Genomic DNA, 17,742 nt, shown 5'->3' on the forward strand with positions numbered 1-17,742 from the left:
ATCTCAGGAAACATACACATATATAAACATACATATTTACATATTCACATACAAAAACATACAGACACATATACATTAAAAAAACACACACACACATAACCCCCACAAAAAAATTTTACTATAGTTTTCAGGAATACTTAAAAGCCTATATTCAAGGAATACCCTAATATATTATGTAGGTCAATCTGGGTCATAGTTTCACAAAAAATTTTAGATCCTTACCTCATAACATATATCAAAAAATCATTCTAGATATTTAGAGATTAAAGATTTAAAGACAATTCCATTAATATAATATAAAAATATGTAGGTTTTCTTTTCAATCTAGAATATACAGGTGGCTGTTTTACATGCAGAATATCTAGGTGAAAATTTTTATTATTTCTGAATCCACAAGCATTTTATAATCTTAAATATAGAAAAAAAGAAAACAAATTTGATGACTTGATTGCCTAAAAATTAGAATCACTTAGGGATCAAAAACAAACAATAAGAAGAAAAAACAAGCTGGAGAATATATTCGCCAAAAAAAGTCAAAATGTTAACATACTTGATAAATTATAGAGACCTTATGAATTTCCCAAAATATACTATCACCTGATAGAATAACAGGTAAAAATGTCAACAGATAATTCACATTACATTAAATATATAACTTGCTAATGATACTAATAAATAATTATAGATTCTACCACATTAATAATTTAAAAGAGGATACACTTTTCCTTCTATCAGAAGATGTTAAAATATGGTAATAATCAATATTAATGAGAATTCAGTAAGATGGCCACTGCTATAGGAGGTATATAGTGGTCTGACTTCTTTGGAGAGCAATATGACACTATGTCTCCCTAGCTTTAATGTCGTCATACCCTTTAACCCCCCAAAATTCTACTAATAGAAATCTATCTGAAGGAAACAATCAGAAATAGAGAAAAGATTTATGTGCAAAGATTGTCACTGTGCTGTTATTATAACATTAATAAATGGGAAATTTCATAAATAATGAAATCATTTGTTTTATTTATTCACTTGTCCAAAGAATCTTAATCTCTTCAGTAAAAATCTTCATGAGAATACTAATTCTTAAAACATTAATATAATGTGAGAAGTGATAAAATTTCACATGGTTCTAAAAACCATGAAGGATACCTCAGACTAAGTATTCCAATGGAGTATTGATAATCAAGAGATCAATGGAAGTAGGCTAGCTAATTGCACAAGGAGAGGGAGGGGGGCTTCCCTGGTGGCGCAGTGGTTGGGAGTCCGCCTGCCAATGCAGGGAACATGGGTTCGGGCCCTGGTCCGGGAAGATCCCACATGCCGCAGAGCAACTAAGTCCATGCGCCACAATTGCTGAGCCTGTGCTCTGGAGTCCGTGAGCCACAACTACTGAGCCTATATGCCACAACTACTGAAGCCCACATACCTGGGGCCCGTGCTCCGCAATTAGAGAAAGCCCCGCACAGCGGCGAAGACCCAACGCAGCCAAAAATAAATAAATAAAATAAATTAATTAAAAAAAAAAAAGAGAGGGAGGGACTTGGATATTCCAATGACAGAGGGGCAGGCTTCAATTATAAGAAATTATACTAAATCATATCATAAGTATATTCTGATGTCCATCTCTAAAATAAAATCAAACTGTATTGATAAACAACTCTAACACAATGATTGATACCAAAGAGATAAACTGGAATAAGAATATTATAAAGGTAGGTTTTGAGTTTACACTTTCTCATCAATAAGTAACTTGCTGGACTGAGGTTGCTTAACTTTCTGATGAGTACACAAATTCAGATTTCATCTTAGTTTCTCCATTTCCAGATACATCATATGCACTCAATACATATACTGAGTCAAACCAAATAGGGCCAGATTATTTTTCCTCAGTCTTCTTAATAATCCATTTCAGCAAAATACATTGAATAGTTCAAACTACTGATTTATTTATTAAGATGACTGAAAACTCCTGATCAATCCCCAACAAATGAATATTTTTGTTTATAAAACATTATACTGCATTGCTGTCAAGACTGTTTTAGGAAAAGAACACATCTTCAAATGGTAACTTTTATCGCGTTGATTGAAAGATAAGGAAAAAGGAGTAAGATACCATTTGATTTCTGTATCATATATATTATCTTAAATTGGTCTAAGTAATTTGGTTCACATCAAAATTGAGACAATTTTCACTATATATATATTTTAATATTTAAAGGACTAAACAGCTTAATGGTTAAAAGAGTATATCTTACTTTTATCTTCAATATATTCATCCCAGTTAAACATGCTCACTGTCCTATTGAAAGTGGTACCATTCCCATCCAATGAGTTATTAAAGAAGGAAGTGATGTTTATTTCAAAGGAAGAATTATCTGGGGGCCATTGCAAACATTTGTTTCGCAGGTTGCCCATGAACAGCTGTAATCCTATTAGTGCAAACACGCTCAGACAAAACACAGTCAGGATCATTACATCTGAGAGCTTCTTCACTGACTGGATTAAGGCGCCCACGATGGTCTTCAGGCCTGCACATAAAATCAAAGGGAAGAATTTAAATATACTATTCGACAGCTACTTCACACACAAAAACATCATGAGCTTGTCCTGGAAAATAAAGATGTCATGCAGAATGCCAACAATATTAGTTTAATGTTTGTGACTGAATAACATTTTCATGAAAAGCCTGCTAGCTGGTGAAAATGAATGAAAGCAGAATTTGTACGTTCATTAGAAAACCATGAATGGAAATAAACCAAAAGTGTGTTTCCAAATACTCCTTAGAGCAAAAGAAATGGTTTTGTTATTCATGCTTAAACATCAACCTTGTATAAATTTTTTGCCTTTATTTGCAGATGTCTTACTCCCTAACCTCTTATTGATTTTATAAAAATCTATATGAATAAAGTAGTAAGAAATCTTGAAGTCACTGAGTTATGAGGTTATATATTTGTGAATTCTGCAAGCTTGAGTATGGGTTAAAAAAGGAAGACATCTGAAAACTGAGTCCCATGCAGCACTCATGCTATCCCTTGCTCTTTCATTTATCTGAAGTTAAGAAAATTACCAGTTTTAGACCTAACTGGTCAAATTTGCAGCAGTTTGAATGCCTTACACTTTAGCTTCTATGCAGAAAGCTTGATGTTACAGGACGCAAACCATGTAGCCTGTTACTGCAAATGCCTCATGCAAAAACTCGTTAAACTCAAAGGCTGATTTAGAACAGATCATTTTAAAGAAAGCAACTAGTAAAAGCAAAGAATCAAATCCACCCAAAATATGATGTACTGATTCTTGCTTTTTTATAAATTTATTTGCAATAGGTGAGAAGCAACAAGGCTTACGCACAAAAGCTGTGATTGTAGCACCAATGCTGCTAAAGTCAGCCTCGGTGTTTAACCTAGCTCTCACCTGGAATGACTGAAATTGTTTTCAGTGCTCGGAGAACTCTGAATGTTCTCAACGCTGAGACATTGCCCAGGTCCACAAACTCTGTCACATATCTGTAATAGGGAGTTCACACACAAACACAATAACAGAACACAAGAAACAGTTGGAGATATAAGGGGCCTACCACCTTATACCAGTTTCTTCTTACCTGGAATTACAGAAATAGTTTTCAAAGCTCTCAAGACTCTGAAAGTTCGAAGAGCTGAAACATTGCCTAGGTTTACAAATTCTGTTACATACCTGTAGAATTAAATCAGAGTTATTCAGAATTTAGGGAAATCTAAGTCTAAGTTGGTCTTTCATCAAGATCTTTCAACTTCAATGAGTGTTGCCATCAGATTTCCCAATTAAGAGAAAAATGGCATTGTCATCAATCATAATCTCTGTTACTTGGGAAATTTATTTTATTGCTTTACAGCACTAATTGAAATCAAAGCCATGTAATTTCCTATGATAGTCCCTAATTTCTCCAAAGTGCACAATCTGATTGGAAGAAAAATATCCTAAATTCACATAATAACCAAGAAAAATGCTTGATCTGTTAAGGGAAACCACCAAGGAGAAATACAGTGTAGGCTCCCACTAATGATTTACTCTTCCCGGACAGGAAATGTATTAAGATACTTACGCAAAAGTAATGACTGTGAAATCCAACCAATTCCACGGATCCCGTAGAAATGTGAAATCTTCTAAACAAAAGCCCCTTGCAAGTATTTTTATAAGTGATTCAAAAGTGTAAATTCCTGTAAAGGTGTACCTGAGAGAAAATAGCCAAGGCCACATTAAAGATCTAGTAGGTAATTTACATGTACATATCTTAAAGGAGAAAAACAACAAATACAAATTAGAGGCTTCCATATAGTTCTATATTGGTCTCCCTATAATGTAGACCTTAGGTAGTACTTAATTATAAATGAGTATTGTACTTGCTACATTAATTCATTTGAAAGCCCAAATAATATGGCTCTATATGAAGCTATTACCTGAGTTACACTAGTTTTGGTCTCATTTAAGGAAATAGTTATTAACAAAAATAAACGAAGATTTTTTTGTCTAATAAAATGTGCATCATTAACAGCCATGAAATATATACTAATAAAACATAGAAAGGTGATAGCCATGAGGAAAAGAACATACAAACTAGGTATAATTTTCATCATCAGATATTAGTAATCACTGATTACCTTTGAAAGAGTGTGAGACTCATAAGGAAGATAAAGAGCTACAAATATTGGCAGTCAAATCAGTGCAGTAATTGGAGCAACTTAATGAGCCAGTGCAAGCTTTGTCCTACAGAAAATCAGTGGTTGAAATGAACTTGAATCACTGTCTAACTGGTTTGTAGTAGCTAGTATGATTTGCTAAAGAAACTGATGAGGTCTCACGATGTTAAATGCACATAAAGGGACAACAATATTGCAAAAAGATTTTTTAAAAAATCTTCTACTTACTCCACATTCTTTGTCCAGTCTGGAGGATTACTCATGGTCATAAATACACAGTTGGTAAGAATAGTGCACATAATGAGCACATTGAATAAAGTAGAAGAATACTGTCAAGGAAGACAAAATTCAGTGGAAAATTTCACTTTCATACACCATTATGTCTTTCACCACCATGAAGTTTAGAACTTTCATGCCCTTATTATTTTATTATTGAGTTTGCTTTTTCCATTTCTGTAATTTTAACAACTCCATAACTAAGTCATGTCAGGCCAAGCCATCAATTATTTGGAGGCTACTTATGTGATTTTAGTAATGAAAAAGATTAAGTGAAAAGAAATTAGCTCATTGGTAAATAACTTATCAATTTAAGTTTTTTTCTTTCTTTAATGACAGACTCAACGACTGAAGTGCAAGCTCAGCATGTATGAAGACTCTGACAAAAATTCAACAAAAGAATACAAGTAATTACGGTCGTCCGACAGTATGCGTGGGGGATTGGTTCCAGGACCTGCAGCGGATACCAGAATCCACAGATGCTCAAGTCCCATAGTGGGCCCTCTGTATCCATGGTTTCTGCATCCTCAGATTCAAGGAACCATGGATCCTGAACACTGAACACCACCTACTGTTGGTTGAATCTGTGAGCGTAGAACCCATGGATATGAAACCCATGGATGGGGAGGGCCGACTGTAACTGAATGCATTATAACTCCATCCTAAGGGTCATCTGAGTGGAATATCTTCAATAAAATTCTTTCTAAGTGGAATATATAATATACAGTGATTGCTCATTAAATTCTGAATAGTAAGAGAAGATGGCTGGTGTTAGTACTGACATTTCTTGGGTTTGTAACTGTGGCCAAATTACTTAATAATTTCCCTAAGCCTTGGTTCACTTTGCTATAAAAGGGAGAAAGAGTAACCATTCCACAGGATTGCTGTCAGGATCAAATTAGTTAAAATATATTAAACCTCCTACAACTTAATGTGCCTTGTACATGGTAGATACTCAATAAATTACTTTCTTAATTTCCTAAATCATAGAGAACACTACTTATAAGAAACATGTGGTTTGTTTCACTCTACCCCACTTTGCCTGTGTAGACATAGCCAATGCAGTTCACTCTCCTTTATACTGAAAAACAGCAACAAAAGCTCTTTAAGAAAACTTTCAGTAGTAATACTTGAAATAACTTTCTTTCATAGTTAATAAAAAGCACAAGAAGGATTCAGCTGTACTTATGCAAAACAAGAGCTTTATCAATATAGATTTAGAAACTGTATAAAAATTCCAGTGAATAAATGCTATTAATATCACTTCTCACTCTTTATTTTTATTATAAATCTTCACATTACTTACACATAGTAAAATATCAGCACGATTTTAAGTGTAGTAAAATAGAATAGTGTTGTGTTATCTATATGTTGTGTTATGTATTATGTGTTAATCTATAAAGGAAGCTTCTTTGCACCCGCAACTGACTTTAGTCAAAGCAATCATTGATTTTTCATTTTGACTGGCAGTGATGCAAGGCACATGCTTGATTCTCAGCTTGTTAAAATGCATCCACATGAAAACAGTCATAAGTGAATGGTGTGGATCAGCCACATGAGGGCACTACAACCTAGAGAACACAGAAAAACACCATTTCAAAGAAGAAACGTTTTTCCTTTATTGCTACAAAGAAACAAAAAGTAAGACAAAATTAAAGATGACTTGCTATTAGTATATAAAACTAGAGGATCCTCTGTGTCTGTTAGGCTGCTAGGCTCTACTGGAGAAAATGACTCCCTTTGGTCGGTTGGCGCCATTCAAAATACATGGTTCCCACTCAACACAGTCTAAATATTTCTCCACTTCACTGCACCTCCTACTCTGCAAAGACAATTCCAAATATTCTCCACTCTTCTCTGATCTCCAATCTTCTTCCTTCCCTCCCCATTTCAAACTCATGACCTTATTTCCTACTTCACAGAGAGAAGAGATAGGATCAGAATGCCGTATCTTTACTTCCCACCCCCAAATTGACAAACCTCTCTGTAATAAGATCCTTTCCTCCTTCTTGTTTCAATGGGGGGAGTTTTCAATCCCTCTACTCATACTCTGGACACCTTGTACCTTTCCAGAACACTTCAGAAATCTCTTATCTCTTCCTTCTCTTACCTTTAACACTTCCCACTCTAACTACCTCTTCCTATCAGCACAAACTTGCTTAAGTCTCTCTTATCTTGGAGGAAAAAAAGAAAATACTTTCCTGTAACCCACAATCCTCTAACTACTTACTACTAACTACTTCTCTTTTCCATTTCACAGCCAAACTTCTTGGAAGAGATGTTTATCTTTGCTTTCTCTCATTTATCTATCACATCCTTAGCCTACCAGTTTTCTTTCTAAATATGACAAACATCTTCATGTTCTGTCCCTGAAAACAAAAGGATAATTTTGAGTTCTTATTTGACTTGCTCTCTCAGCAGCATTTGACAAGCATGATTCTTCCCCCTTTCATTATGTTCTCTTATTTTTGCTTTCATGAAGTCCCAATCCCTTGATTTTTCATGTCTCATGGACAACAATTTTTTTGTATCCTTTGAAATGTTATATTTCCCTTTTTGAAAAGGACATCGGATATCCAAGCCATTTTTCCCTCTCCTGCTATATTTATCCTAGTAAAGCTCATCAACATACATAGCTCCAAGTACATTTACATGCCCACTGATCTCAAGGATTTCTCTCCAGACTAGCCCTCTCTTCTGAACTCAACTGTCCATGGTACCCAATTGTACATATTACATCTGCACTTATGTTTACTCATTTCACTGACACTTCAAATTTTTTCAGATCTAAAACTAAACTAAAAATCTTTTCATCCCATTCCTCTGCTTCTCTAAAATACTGCCCCTTTGACATCTCTGTATCACAGAAAATGGCTCATGATCCAGCCAGGAACCAAGGAGTGATCTTGCATTTTTCTCTTCCTTAAACCTCCACATTCAACTTAACACCAAATATTGTCAATTCTACCTGCTATGCCTGGATTCAGTGAACTTTTCCCCCAATCCTCATATCACTACATAGCCCAGGTGTCCATCAAATCTAACCTAGATTACTGCAATTTCATCTAAACTGGTCTTTCTGAATCCATGTTTGACTTCTTTCAATCCTTTCTGCATACTGTACCAAATGACCTTTGTAAATGTAATTTCAATAGCTTTCCACTACCTTAGGATGGCGATCAAATATCTTACAAAGAGTGAAGAGTCTAGGAGATCTAACTCCTCTCTACTTCTCCAATTTCAGCTTCTTTACTCTTCATTCCACTCTCCCCAGTCCAATATTATTGCAATTGTTTTAGGTCATGGAATTAAATAAGCTCTTTTTCAAGTCAGGATCTTAGCAAATATCACCTCTTTTCCCTGGACATGCTCTCTACTTCACCTAGCCAATTCCAACTTTTTCTCCAGCACTCAGATTAAAAGTTATTTTCAGTAAAATGCTATGCACAATAGCACATTTCCTGATTAGGTCTATCAGTAATACATACTTGTAGCACCTGATTACATTCCTCCAATGACTAATTTTAACACTGATTTTTTTTCTGCTAGGCAGTCAACTTCACGAGGGCCAAGTCTATATTGTTCACCACCATACCCTTGCCATTTTGCAGTGTCCGTTGACTATTGAATGATGGCAGTTCGGAAGATTGTTTATTACTAAGTGAAGTAAATTTTCCCTTTTTAATGATATATTTATTAATATGGATCAGAAATACAGCATGAAATTTGTTTTCACATATATCAAGTTCACAAGTTTCTACACTTTTTTTGAAAGAGAGAACACTGGATAAATATAAAGTGGAAATTGATAGCCTCATGAGATTTATGTTACATAACAGACTAAGCCATGGTTTTATGACCGTTAAAAATATTTACTCCTTATAATGATAAAAATTTAGTATATATAATAACATAAAATATATATTCAAATATTAATAAATAATAGAAAGAGTGAATATTACCCAGTAAGTCAAAATTAATAAATCATTACACTCAAACTCGTGTTTTTCACATTGTATGACTATCATTTTAATAATAAAAATATGCTTAAGTTAAAGACCCTGACAGATGCTCAAAAAGGAAAGCAAATAAAACTATTTTGCTTTTAAACCAAATAAGAGATAACTAGAGTCAGGTTTTTATTCTATTAGTTTAATAGATAATCTCTAAATAGAGAGTTTCAAAATCCATTACTCTTTAAAATCACTATAAATTTATTTTATCAGTCACATATCTTTAAGATTCTCGGAGTTTGGTGAGTGATTGAAATAGCAGGATTTCAGATAATGATAACAAATATACAAATATGAAAAAAATGTAGACATGGTATTGGTGATACCATACATTGAAAAAGTATAGAAACTCCATGTCAAGGTAGATTTCAAGGGGTTAGAACTAGTGACAAAATGCATATATTTATTTTCTAAATATATATTCCATGACATCAACTAAAGTACATTTTTCGAAAGAACAATGAATCCTAGAATAGTATTTCCTTAAGAGACTTTGTATATAAAATAAAATAGAGGTAGGTTAACCTCATATATCAGGAAAAAAAGGATTTTAAAATCTATTAATTTCTCTATACCAGGTATTAATAAAAATGTGTTAACCTTTTGATTGATACTAACCCATCAGTCGGCAAGTCTAAAATATTTCCTATGTGTGTAAGATGAGGAAAGACTTCAAGTTTATACTGAAAATGGTTTATGTAACTTTTGACATGGAAACTAGATGTCTACCCCTATATCCATGTAGGTAGGATGAAGCAGCATGAGTTTTAAAGTGATGAACTGTGGATCAGATGCATCCTTTACCAAACACATGGGCTTCAGCAAGTTAATTCTTTAAGGCTCAGTTTTCTTGTGTAAATGCAGATAAGAGTACTAATACTTTTCTTAGAGGATACAATCATTTTTATTACTATTAATCATTTGTTTATTAAACATAAAAATGTAGGGCATTTCTTTGTTATTCTTTTTTTTCTTTGTTATTCTTAAGGAGAAGACATCATTTGTTCTGTCCAGGGGCTTTGTAATAATACATAATATCCAGAGAAGTTGCAGAGAAATTTTCAACTTAAAATATATATGAACTAGAGGTAGAAGATAGTTTTATGTAAGAGGTTTTCTAACATAAAAATGGAAAATTCAAAGCAAAGTAAGACAGGCCTCTTTCTACATATTGATGCATATTTGTGAGACAGCAGAAATATTGACTAAATGTTACATATATATGTGACACACACATAATGTTAACTCTTGAGTTTAATTTTGTTATTAACAAATTCCTAACTATGTGATAACTTTTGAGCATTAAAGCAGGAAAAACAGAAATCATAAGCTGTTTACCCTCCTTTCCCTTAGACCTATATAATTTGGGGGTTTTGATTTCTACATAGATGAAAACCGTGATTTTTTCATTTCTACATAGATACCATATAATTTTGGGATGAGCTAAAAAGCTCGCTTCCTATTTAATGAAATAGTAAGTTGGAGCCACTGAAAATAACCTTTGAAATACACAGAGACAGAGATACTGGCAATGCCCCCAGTACATTATTTATACCTGAGGGTTCAGAAATCAGTTTTCTTCTGTTAGATGGAAATTGCAAAAGACCTAACCTGAAGTTTTAGCTCTGCCACTTATATAAAATGTAGTCTTAGAAAAAGACTAAACATGTGTGGGCTTCAATGAACTCGTCTGCAAAATGAGAAGGCTGGAACTGACCACATTATGTTTTGGTCGATTAACAGCTCCTAACTCTGGTGCTGTATAAACATTTTGTTTGCAACATCAAGCCTCAAGACAGTAGAGATTTGTACAGAATTCTTTGTGGAATTCCTTAAACAATATGAGAGTGTTCCTTTGCTAATCTTGCAGCAGCTGCTCCTAGAATTGTAGCTACTACTACCAACAATAGCTGTCCTAGCTACCAGTTATCACGTTCCTACCAAGTGTTAGTCACGGTGTCAGGTACTTATGTAGTTATTATTACTGATGTATAAATAACGATTGCAATTGTATAGATGGAGAAACAGAGATTCAAAACAGTTGGAGTAACTTGGCCCAAGGTCATGGAGCCAGTAAGTAAATCTCAGAGGTGGGGGTTGAATCCAGGTTTTCTGAAACCAAAAGCTGCGTATTTTCCTACCCCTTATGAATGATAGGTAGTTCTGCATTATTGTGTGATTTGGAGTGTTTCAGGTCTTTGCCATCACTTTAAATACCAACCATACACTGACATCTCTCAGTTATACCTCCAGCCCAACCCTTTTCTGAACTCCAGACTTGTATTTCCATTTAACTTCTCACCTCCTCCACTGAATGTCTAATAGACTCCTCAAAAAAAAAAAATATGTTCAAATCCACACTTTTGATTTTACCCAGCATATCCCTCCACCTAATGTTGTCCCAAGCTCAAGTAACTACATTTTTCTTTCTTGACCAGACTAAACACTTGGAGTCTTCCTTAGCTCTGCTCATTCCCTCACACCCCATGTCCAATTGCTCAGCATATCCCATTCAGCTCTTCTGAAAAACACATCTGAATTTGATGACATCTGCTACCCTCATTGTTTCCACCAAAGGCCAAGCCACCGGTGTCCCCTGCCTTCATAATGGCAGTAAGCCCCCAATCTATCTTCTTGCTTCCATTCTTTACCCCCAGGCAGTCTGTTCTCCACGCAGCAGCCAGACTGATCTTTCTCAAATTTGAGTCAGGTGATGACACTCTTCTGCTGAAAACCCTCTAGTCATCTCTCCCCATCTCATGCAGCATAAATTTGGTGTCTTCACCACAGCCTACAACTTCAGCTCTGACCTTCACTCTCACTGACCTCACCCTCTCCTACTCTCTGCCTTTCCCACCCTCCTCCAGGCGCTCTGGGCTCGTGGCTGATTCTAGAGCACACCAGGTACACTTCCACTTTTATCCTTTGCCTTCATATTTGCTACTCCCTTTTCCCCTCAGATTTCCATGTCTCACTCCCTCACTTCCTTTGGCTCTCTACTCAAATACTATTTTTTCAGAGAGGACTTCCCTGATCATATGATTTAAAACAGGACCTTGCCACTCTTCTCTTTTTACACTGCTTTATTTTCCTTAATAGCACTTATCACTAGCTGACACTAGCTGATTTATTTTTATTATCTCTCACCTCTCAAACACACACATACACATGAATGTAACCACATGTGAGCAGGGACTAGGTTTGGCTCTATGTTGCATCCCAGTGTCTAGAAGAACATCTGCCACACAGTAGGTACTTAGTAAATATTTGCAAATGAACAAATGAATGAGTAACAAATGCAAAGTAAAGGAGAGTGTGCATATTAAAGTAAAATAATAAAAACTGACATGCAACACATTGAAAATTCTGATAGGGAATTTTAGGAACATGGATTACTTTTTACTTGTTTACTATCTAGAAAATATAACCATATTTTATTTAACTATTGAAACAAGGTAACGGGCACATCAACAGCATTTTCAGTTTTCAAAATATACCCTGACAAAAAAATAGTAAGCATAAGATTTTTCTGCCAAAATCAAGAAACAAAGCTAATTTGATATGCAACAGCTCCTAATGAAGATAACAACTCTTTAAGAAATAAGTCAGGATTTTCAGAGGAAATAGAGATACCAATCTAGGTTTAAAATACAAATTTCTTGATTGTGAATGGCCATTTTCTGGATTATAAACTAATGATAATAAATACTTAACAACCTCTTAACTGTGCCCAAGACCCACCATTACCAACCCCAAGCATTGTTATCTTATAGCAAAAGACACTTGAAGTCAGAAAACCAGGATTTGAGCTTAGGATTTGTGTTGTGAGGAATAAGACAAAATCACTGGGAAAATCACCTGCAAACTGTACAGTATTATTTACGTCAAAGTTTACTAGGATCTCTAGGCAAATGTGCCTTATCACCAAAAGACTGAAGAATGTGTCTATCAGTCCACCTGCCTTTTCTCATATCTCTACTCCAAGGTGAGATATCTGAAATATAGTATTTTAATTCAGGCAATCAGAGATTTTTAAGAATCTACTTTTTCTACGTTGGAAGAAATTTTTAACTATATGCCATTTGTAAGGTTCTGGGAGAGTCAACCGTTCAGTTTGGCAAATCTTAGATTTACCTGGCTGCCTTCACATTTCAACTTGCACCACTGCAGGCCTCCTAACAACTTTGCCCCTTGGAGGTTTTCTTTTTTTCTGGGAAGCAAGTGCAAACCTTCCAATTAAATTGTATCTTGATTCCAGAATAGCCCCCACCATAAACTCGGTCCTCAATGCCCAGAGTCTCTAGTCAGAATTTCTAAAACTGCTCTCATCCTCTACCACTGGAAGTCTCTTTTCCCAGACGGCATTAAGTTAGGGCTCCTGGGTCTCCTAATATAGAATTTTTTGGAGTGGAGATTATAGATTTTCAAAAAACATACTATCTCCCCACAAAAGTTTTAAAACAACAAAAACAACAAAAAATCCTGCCTTTTCCTTTAACATTGGGCTTTCTTAATTTTATTTAATCATTCAGTTTCAAGAAAAATAGATTTTTCTGACCTCTTCAAACCTTCCATTTTGTCACTTGTTTTGCATCTAATTATTTAACCTCTTGACTCATTTGTCACTTATTTATTCAATATGTACTCTCTCAGTATTTACTATGAACAGAGCATTGGGCTAAGTCTGAATTTTCCACATAATTTCATGTATAAATTGTGATTACATATGGATGTACAATTATTTTTAAATATAATAATTTATGGAAAGATTTATTCAGTGCCCAGATTATAAATACTCAAACATAATAATGGACCATAATTTATAGTTCAAGAGACTCAAATCTAAATCTCAATTTCATTATTCATTCCTAAAGCTAACTCAAAGCATTTTTTCTCCCTGTACAACTGGGTTCTCTTGCTTGAAAAACAGAAGTAAGGAATCATTATTGCTTAAAAAATACTCACAAGAAATTATTAAATGTTAAAACATGAAATTAACATATGAAATTAAAATATGTTGATGTCTATGCAAAACTGGGGGCGGAGGTAGAAAAGGAATGACCTAGAGGTTAAAAGGAAACTGAATTCCAGAATGCCACGCATTTGCCACAATGCCAGGCAAGTCTGGGGACATGCTTTACAGCCTCTCCACCCAGAAATTAGATGACTTCCCTCTACCAAGCTTATCCCATCTCTTGAATTCCTTATCTTTTCTAATTCCCTACCATATCTAATTCAAATATTTTCTGGGCCCGCTAGATGAAGTTAAGTTTTTACTTTGTAAGCCTTAAAGCCAAGCCCTGGGCTGACCATGTTGTAAATTGCAGGCAATGACTCTTTCTAATTAGGAAACAAAATTTAAAGTTGTCCTACCTGAGACTTTGCTTAACTTTCAGTTTCCCCTTCCTTACCTCTAGTTCCTGATATATATCAGTTCCTCATCCCAAGGCTTCTGTGCGCTTCCTGTAAATGCCTCTGCGTAGCACAGCCGTCTTGCAAACCTTTGCTTCCTTGGTTGTTCCAGGGCTGGCTGTCAGCCAGATCACTGTCCCTGGCCTGGAATAAAACTTCTCATTCACAACTACTCTATTTACCTTCAGGAGTAAATCAAATCACCATCTCCCACCAAGGTGTCATCAATCCCATCTCTAGGAAGCAGATACTTCATGAGGAGAATGAAGCATGAAATGAGGATGTATATGTATAAATAGAAATTAAATCTTTGGAAAGAGATCATTGTAGCAGGACCTGAGACCTGAATAAAACATAGGAACAAGTGACCCAAAAAAGTGACATTTGAAAGGCTAATGTGTATTCCATCACAATTATAAACATTTACTAACTCAAAGCTTTCAAATGCTAAAATGAAAAGCAGAAAGTAGTAAAATTCAGATGAAAAAGATATAAAATTGTATAATTCAGATTATGCATATATTTTCCAAATGTAAAGTAGTGAAGAAAATTAACTCACAGAATTTACCCATTATATAGATAACCTTGTAAAATTTGAAGTCTTATAAAAGGAGAGCCTGGTAATACTGTCAAAATTAATGAAGAAGTCTTGGATGTAGTAGGCAATTCAGAGGGAGAAGAGGAGGAAAGAAGAAAGAAAGAAGTAGTAAGTCAGGGAAAGAAGAAATACTTGGAAGATGCGGCAAAGTGTTTCACTTACCTATGATCCCATTTTGCAATAATGCGAACTGTTGAGTAAGAGGGGAAAAAAAAGAGAGCACATAACATTGCCAACCACGCATATTTCTGAAAAATTCCCAACTCAATAAGTCAGTCAAAGAGCAAAATCATATTAAATGACTATTTGAAAAAAGGATATGAATGTACCAAAATCTTAATAGCTAATTTTCTAATAGGGTTGAAGGGAGTTAAAATGTACAGGGCAGGGGTGGCACTGAATCGAGAGATTGCTTTCCCTTTATTCAATACTATAAACGTCTGAAAAAGAAAACAAACACATAAAACAGAATTTAGAATCTTAGTATTAAGAATATTTTAAGAAAAAACTGAGACAACTTTTTAGAAATATGGTCTTATAAAATAATATAATATACTAATCACCAACATACGACATGAAGCTGTGCGCTTTCTCTTTCTGAGCCCTATAAACTCTCCTAAATTTTGTAAGTGATATGAGGATTTAAGAACATAAAGAAAATCTGTAGTCACTGCCATAGGAATACTTAGCATCCTTATCAAGTTTTAATATCAGTATTTTAAAACTGTAATTATAATTCACAAAGAGCTCAAAAATGAGGCTTTGATTCGTTTTTCAGTTAGATAAAAATTTTCTCAGAGGAACTTCAGGGTTTTCCAGAGGTGTTGTTTGATCACACTCTTTTTTGGGCACTTAAAAGCCACCTGCTTTTATTTCTTCTGGGGGGAGCCATGGAATGGGCAAAGTTTATGGTGTGAAGGAATAAACCTGCTGAAGATCAAAGTACCTTATGTAGAGCTAGATATTGTAAAGAGGAATTTGGATACTACTCCTGGAAATATTTTTAATGCATAAAAAAATATACTCCTTGTCTTAACTTTCTGCTTCACCACACTGTAAGGTAAACAGACTTTTGCCCTTCCTCATTTCCCCCACTGCAGGATGCCCCTTCAGTTCTCTGCCTGTCCTGCACATGGGTTCAAACGAGTGCTTCCAAAAGGCTTCTAGGGTAATGGGGCCATTACATGGTCAAGCCTACATAGTACCCTAATGATACTTCAGACAGAGGGGAGGAGGCGCAACATTTTTCACCTGACATCCCTGGCCCTAGCCCGGAAGCAATTAGGAAGTAGGGGAAGTAAAGGCAACTTGACTAAGAACTCACTTTCTTATTGATATAGTAGGGGTCCAGGTCCTCCAGGGGCTCTGACACCATCTCTGGAGGAATGTCTCCATAAATAAATGGAAGGGATTTTCCTGCTTCCAAGTCACTATTTGGCTTTGGGCCATTTTCATCATCTTCATCCTTGCGTTCTTGTTTGGGTCTCTTAGCTTTCTCTTCTGCAATGCGTTGCTCAATAGCAGCAAGGGATTCCCTGGTAAAGAAGCGGAAGCTGTCAGGTCCTGGCGGTACCAGCACTGATTGTGCCATCTTTTCATCCTGCTCCTTTAATCACTGTTTAGCTGCTTGCATAAGAAAGTGCTATGGAAACGACAGAGAGAGAGAGAGAGAGAGAGAGAGAGAGAGAGAGAGAGAGAGAGAGAGAGAGAGAGAGAAAGCAACAGTCATTAGGATAAAATGTGACTGTGGCCAATTACATGATACTGAGATAAAATATATAAACCAAGCTATCTGTAATATTTTACTAAGAAAGCTGCACTTGACACTCGGCGGACTCTCCTGCATGCATTCATTTGCTTGCATGGAGATCTATCTTTCACATTCAGTAGGTGTCTATGAGGTAATCTAATCTCCCACTCCCAAAATGTTTTAAGTGAAAATATCCAACTCAGAGCTCAGAAATGGAGAATACTGGTTTGTGCTTGCTGTTTCACTTGTGTGAATATTTTGGCAGCCATCTTTTTCAGCATCCCTTCTGAAAAAAATATCCGAGATCCATAACAAGAGATGAATAATTATCAAAAATTGCAGAACCTGGGCTGTGCAAAGATCTTGCATGTATCTCTCCATTTTTTTCCATGTTCCCTTTGGCCTACTTTTCCACCTCAAAGAGCTTATTCAAAATCAACGCACCTGGTAAAGAGCTCTGGAAATCCTGAAATGCCAGGCTGTGGAAACATAGGTAGATACTGCTTGAAAGCAAGGGAGCGGGAAGGAGCAGGGAATGCCGGATTGCATTTGGAACTGCTCGGAAGCTGCACAGGAAGGGACCCAGCTCCTGCCAAACCAGGCAGGAAGTCACCCACGTCAAGAGGTCTGGAGCTTGGACCCCCTGGTTTAGCAACCTGCTGCTAGCTAGTGTAATTGCTTCTTAGATTAACAAATTTGCAGTACCTTAGGAAATACTGTAGAGATAGCTCATTTTCTCAAACAGTGCCCATTTCTTAAGAATCCACGTAGCAGATTTGGACTTGAAAAAAATAGTAAGTTTAAGATAGTTTATCTTTTACATGAACTCCTATTATGCTGGTCTTTGTGATAACATAAATGGAGTTTTACTGTATTCTAATCATATTCTACTGGGCTAACATATATAGCTCAAGAGAGCACACCAATCATTTCAAACGTTATCTCTGAATCAGTGGCAAGAGTTTCTATGCTTTTTGAAATAATACAACCAAAATCTTGACTCCAGAATGCCATCTA

At 35.5% G+C, this 17,742-nt stretch overlaps 1 protein-coding gene across 6 annotated transcripts in view; it reads right to left on the reverse strand.

The window, feature by feature from the left end:
- SCN2A (sodium voltage-gated channel alpha subunit 2) overlaps positions 1-17,742 on the reverse strand; it is a 150,409-nt gene that overhangs the window by 76,311 nt on the left and 56,356 nt on the right. For 2 of the 6 annotated variants that reach the window (XM_007450058.1, XM_007450059.1), the window contains exons 2-7: positions 16,300-16,617; positions 15,297-15,415; positions 4,905-4,994; positions 4,082-4,210; positions 3,415-3,506; positions 2,259-2,531 (exon numbers count right to left, since the gene is read on the reverse strand). In XM_007450058.1, coding sequence (XP_007450120.1) covers positions 2,259-2,531; positions 3,415-3,506; positions 4,082-4,210; positions 4,905-4,994; positions 15,297-15,415; positions 16,300-16,566 — 970 coding nt within the window. In that variant the 5' untranslated portion in view covers positions 16,567-16,617. Of the gene's footprint in view, positions 1-2,258; positions 2,532-3,414; positions 3,507-3,601; positions 3,694-4,081; positions 4,211-4,904; positions 4,995-15,296; positions 15,416-16,299; positions 16,618-17,742 lie in introns of those variants that run through there. The other 4 variants (XM_007450062.1, XM_007450061.1, XM_007450060.1 and 1 more) reach the window with 3 other exon arrangements.

Source organism: Lipotes vexillifer, unplaced genomic scaffold (assembly GCF_000442215.2).
Source record: "Lipotes vexillifer unplaced genomic scaffold, Lipotes_vexillifer_v1.1 scaffold330, whole genome shotgun sequence".
Taxonomy (NCBI): Eukaryota; Metazoa; Chordata; class Mammalia; order Artiodactyla; family Lipotidae; genus Lipotes; species Lipotes vexillifer.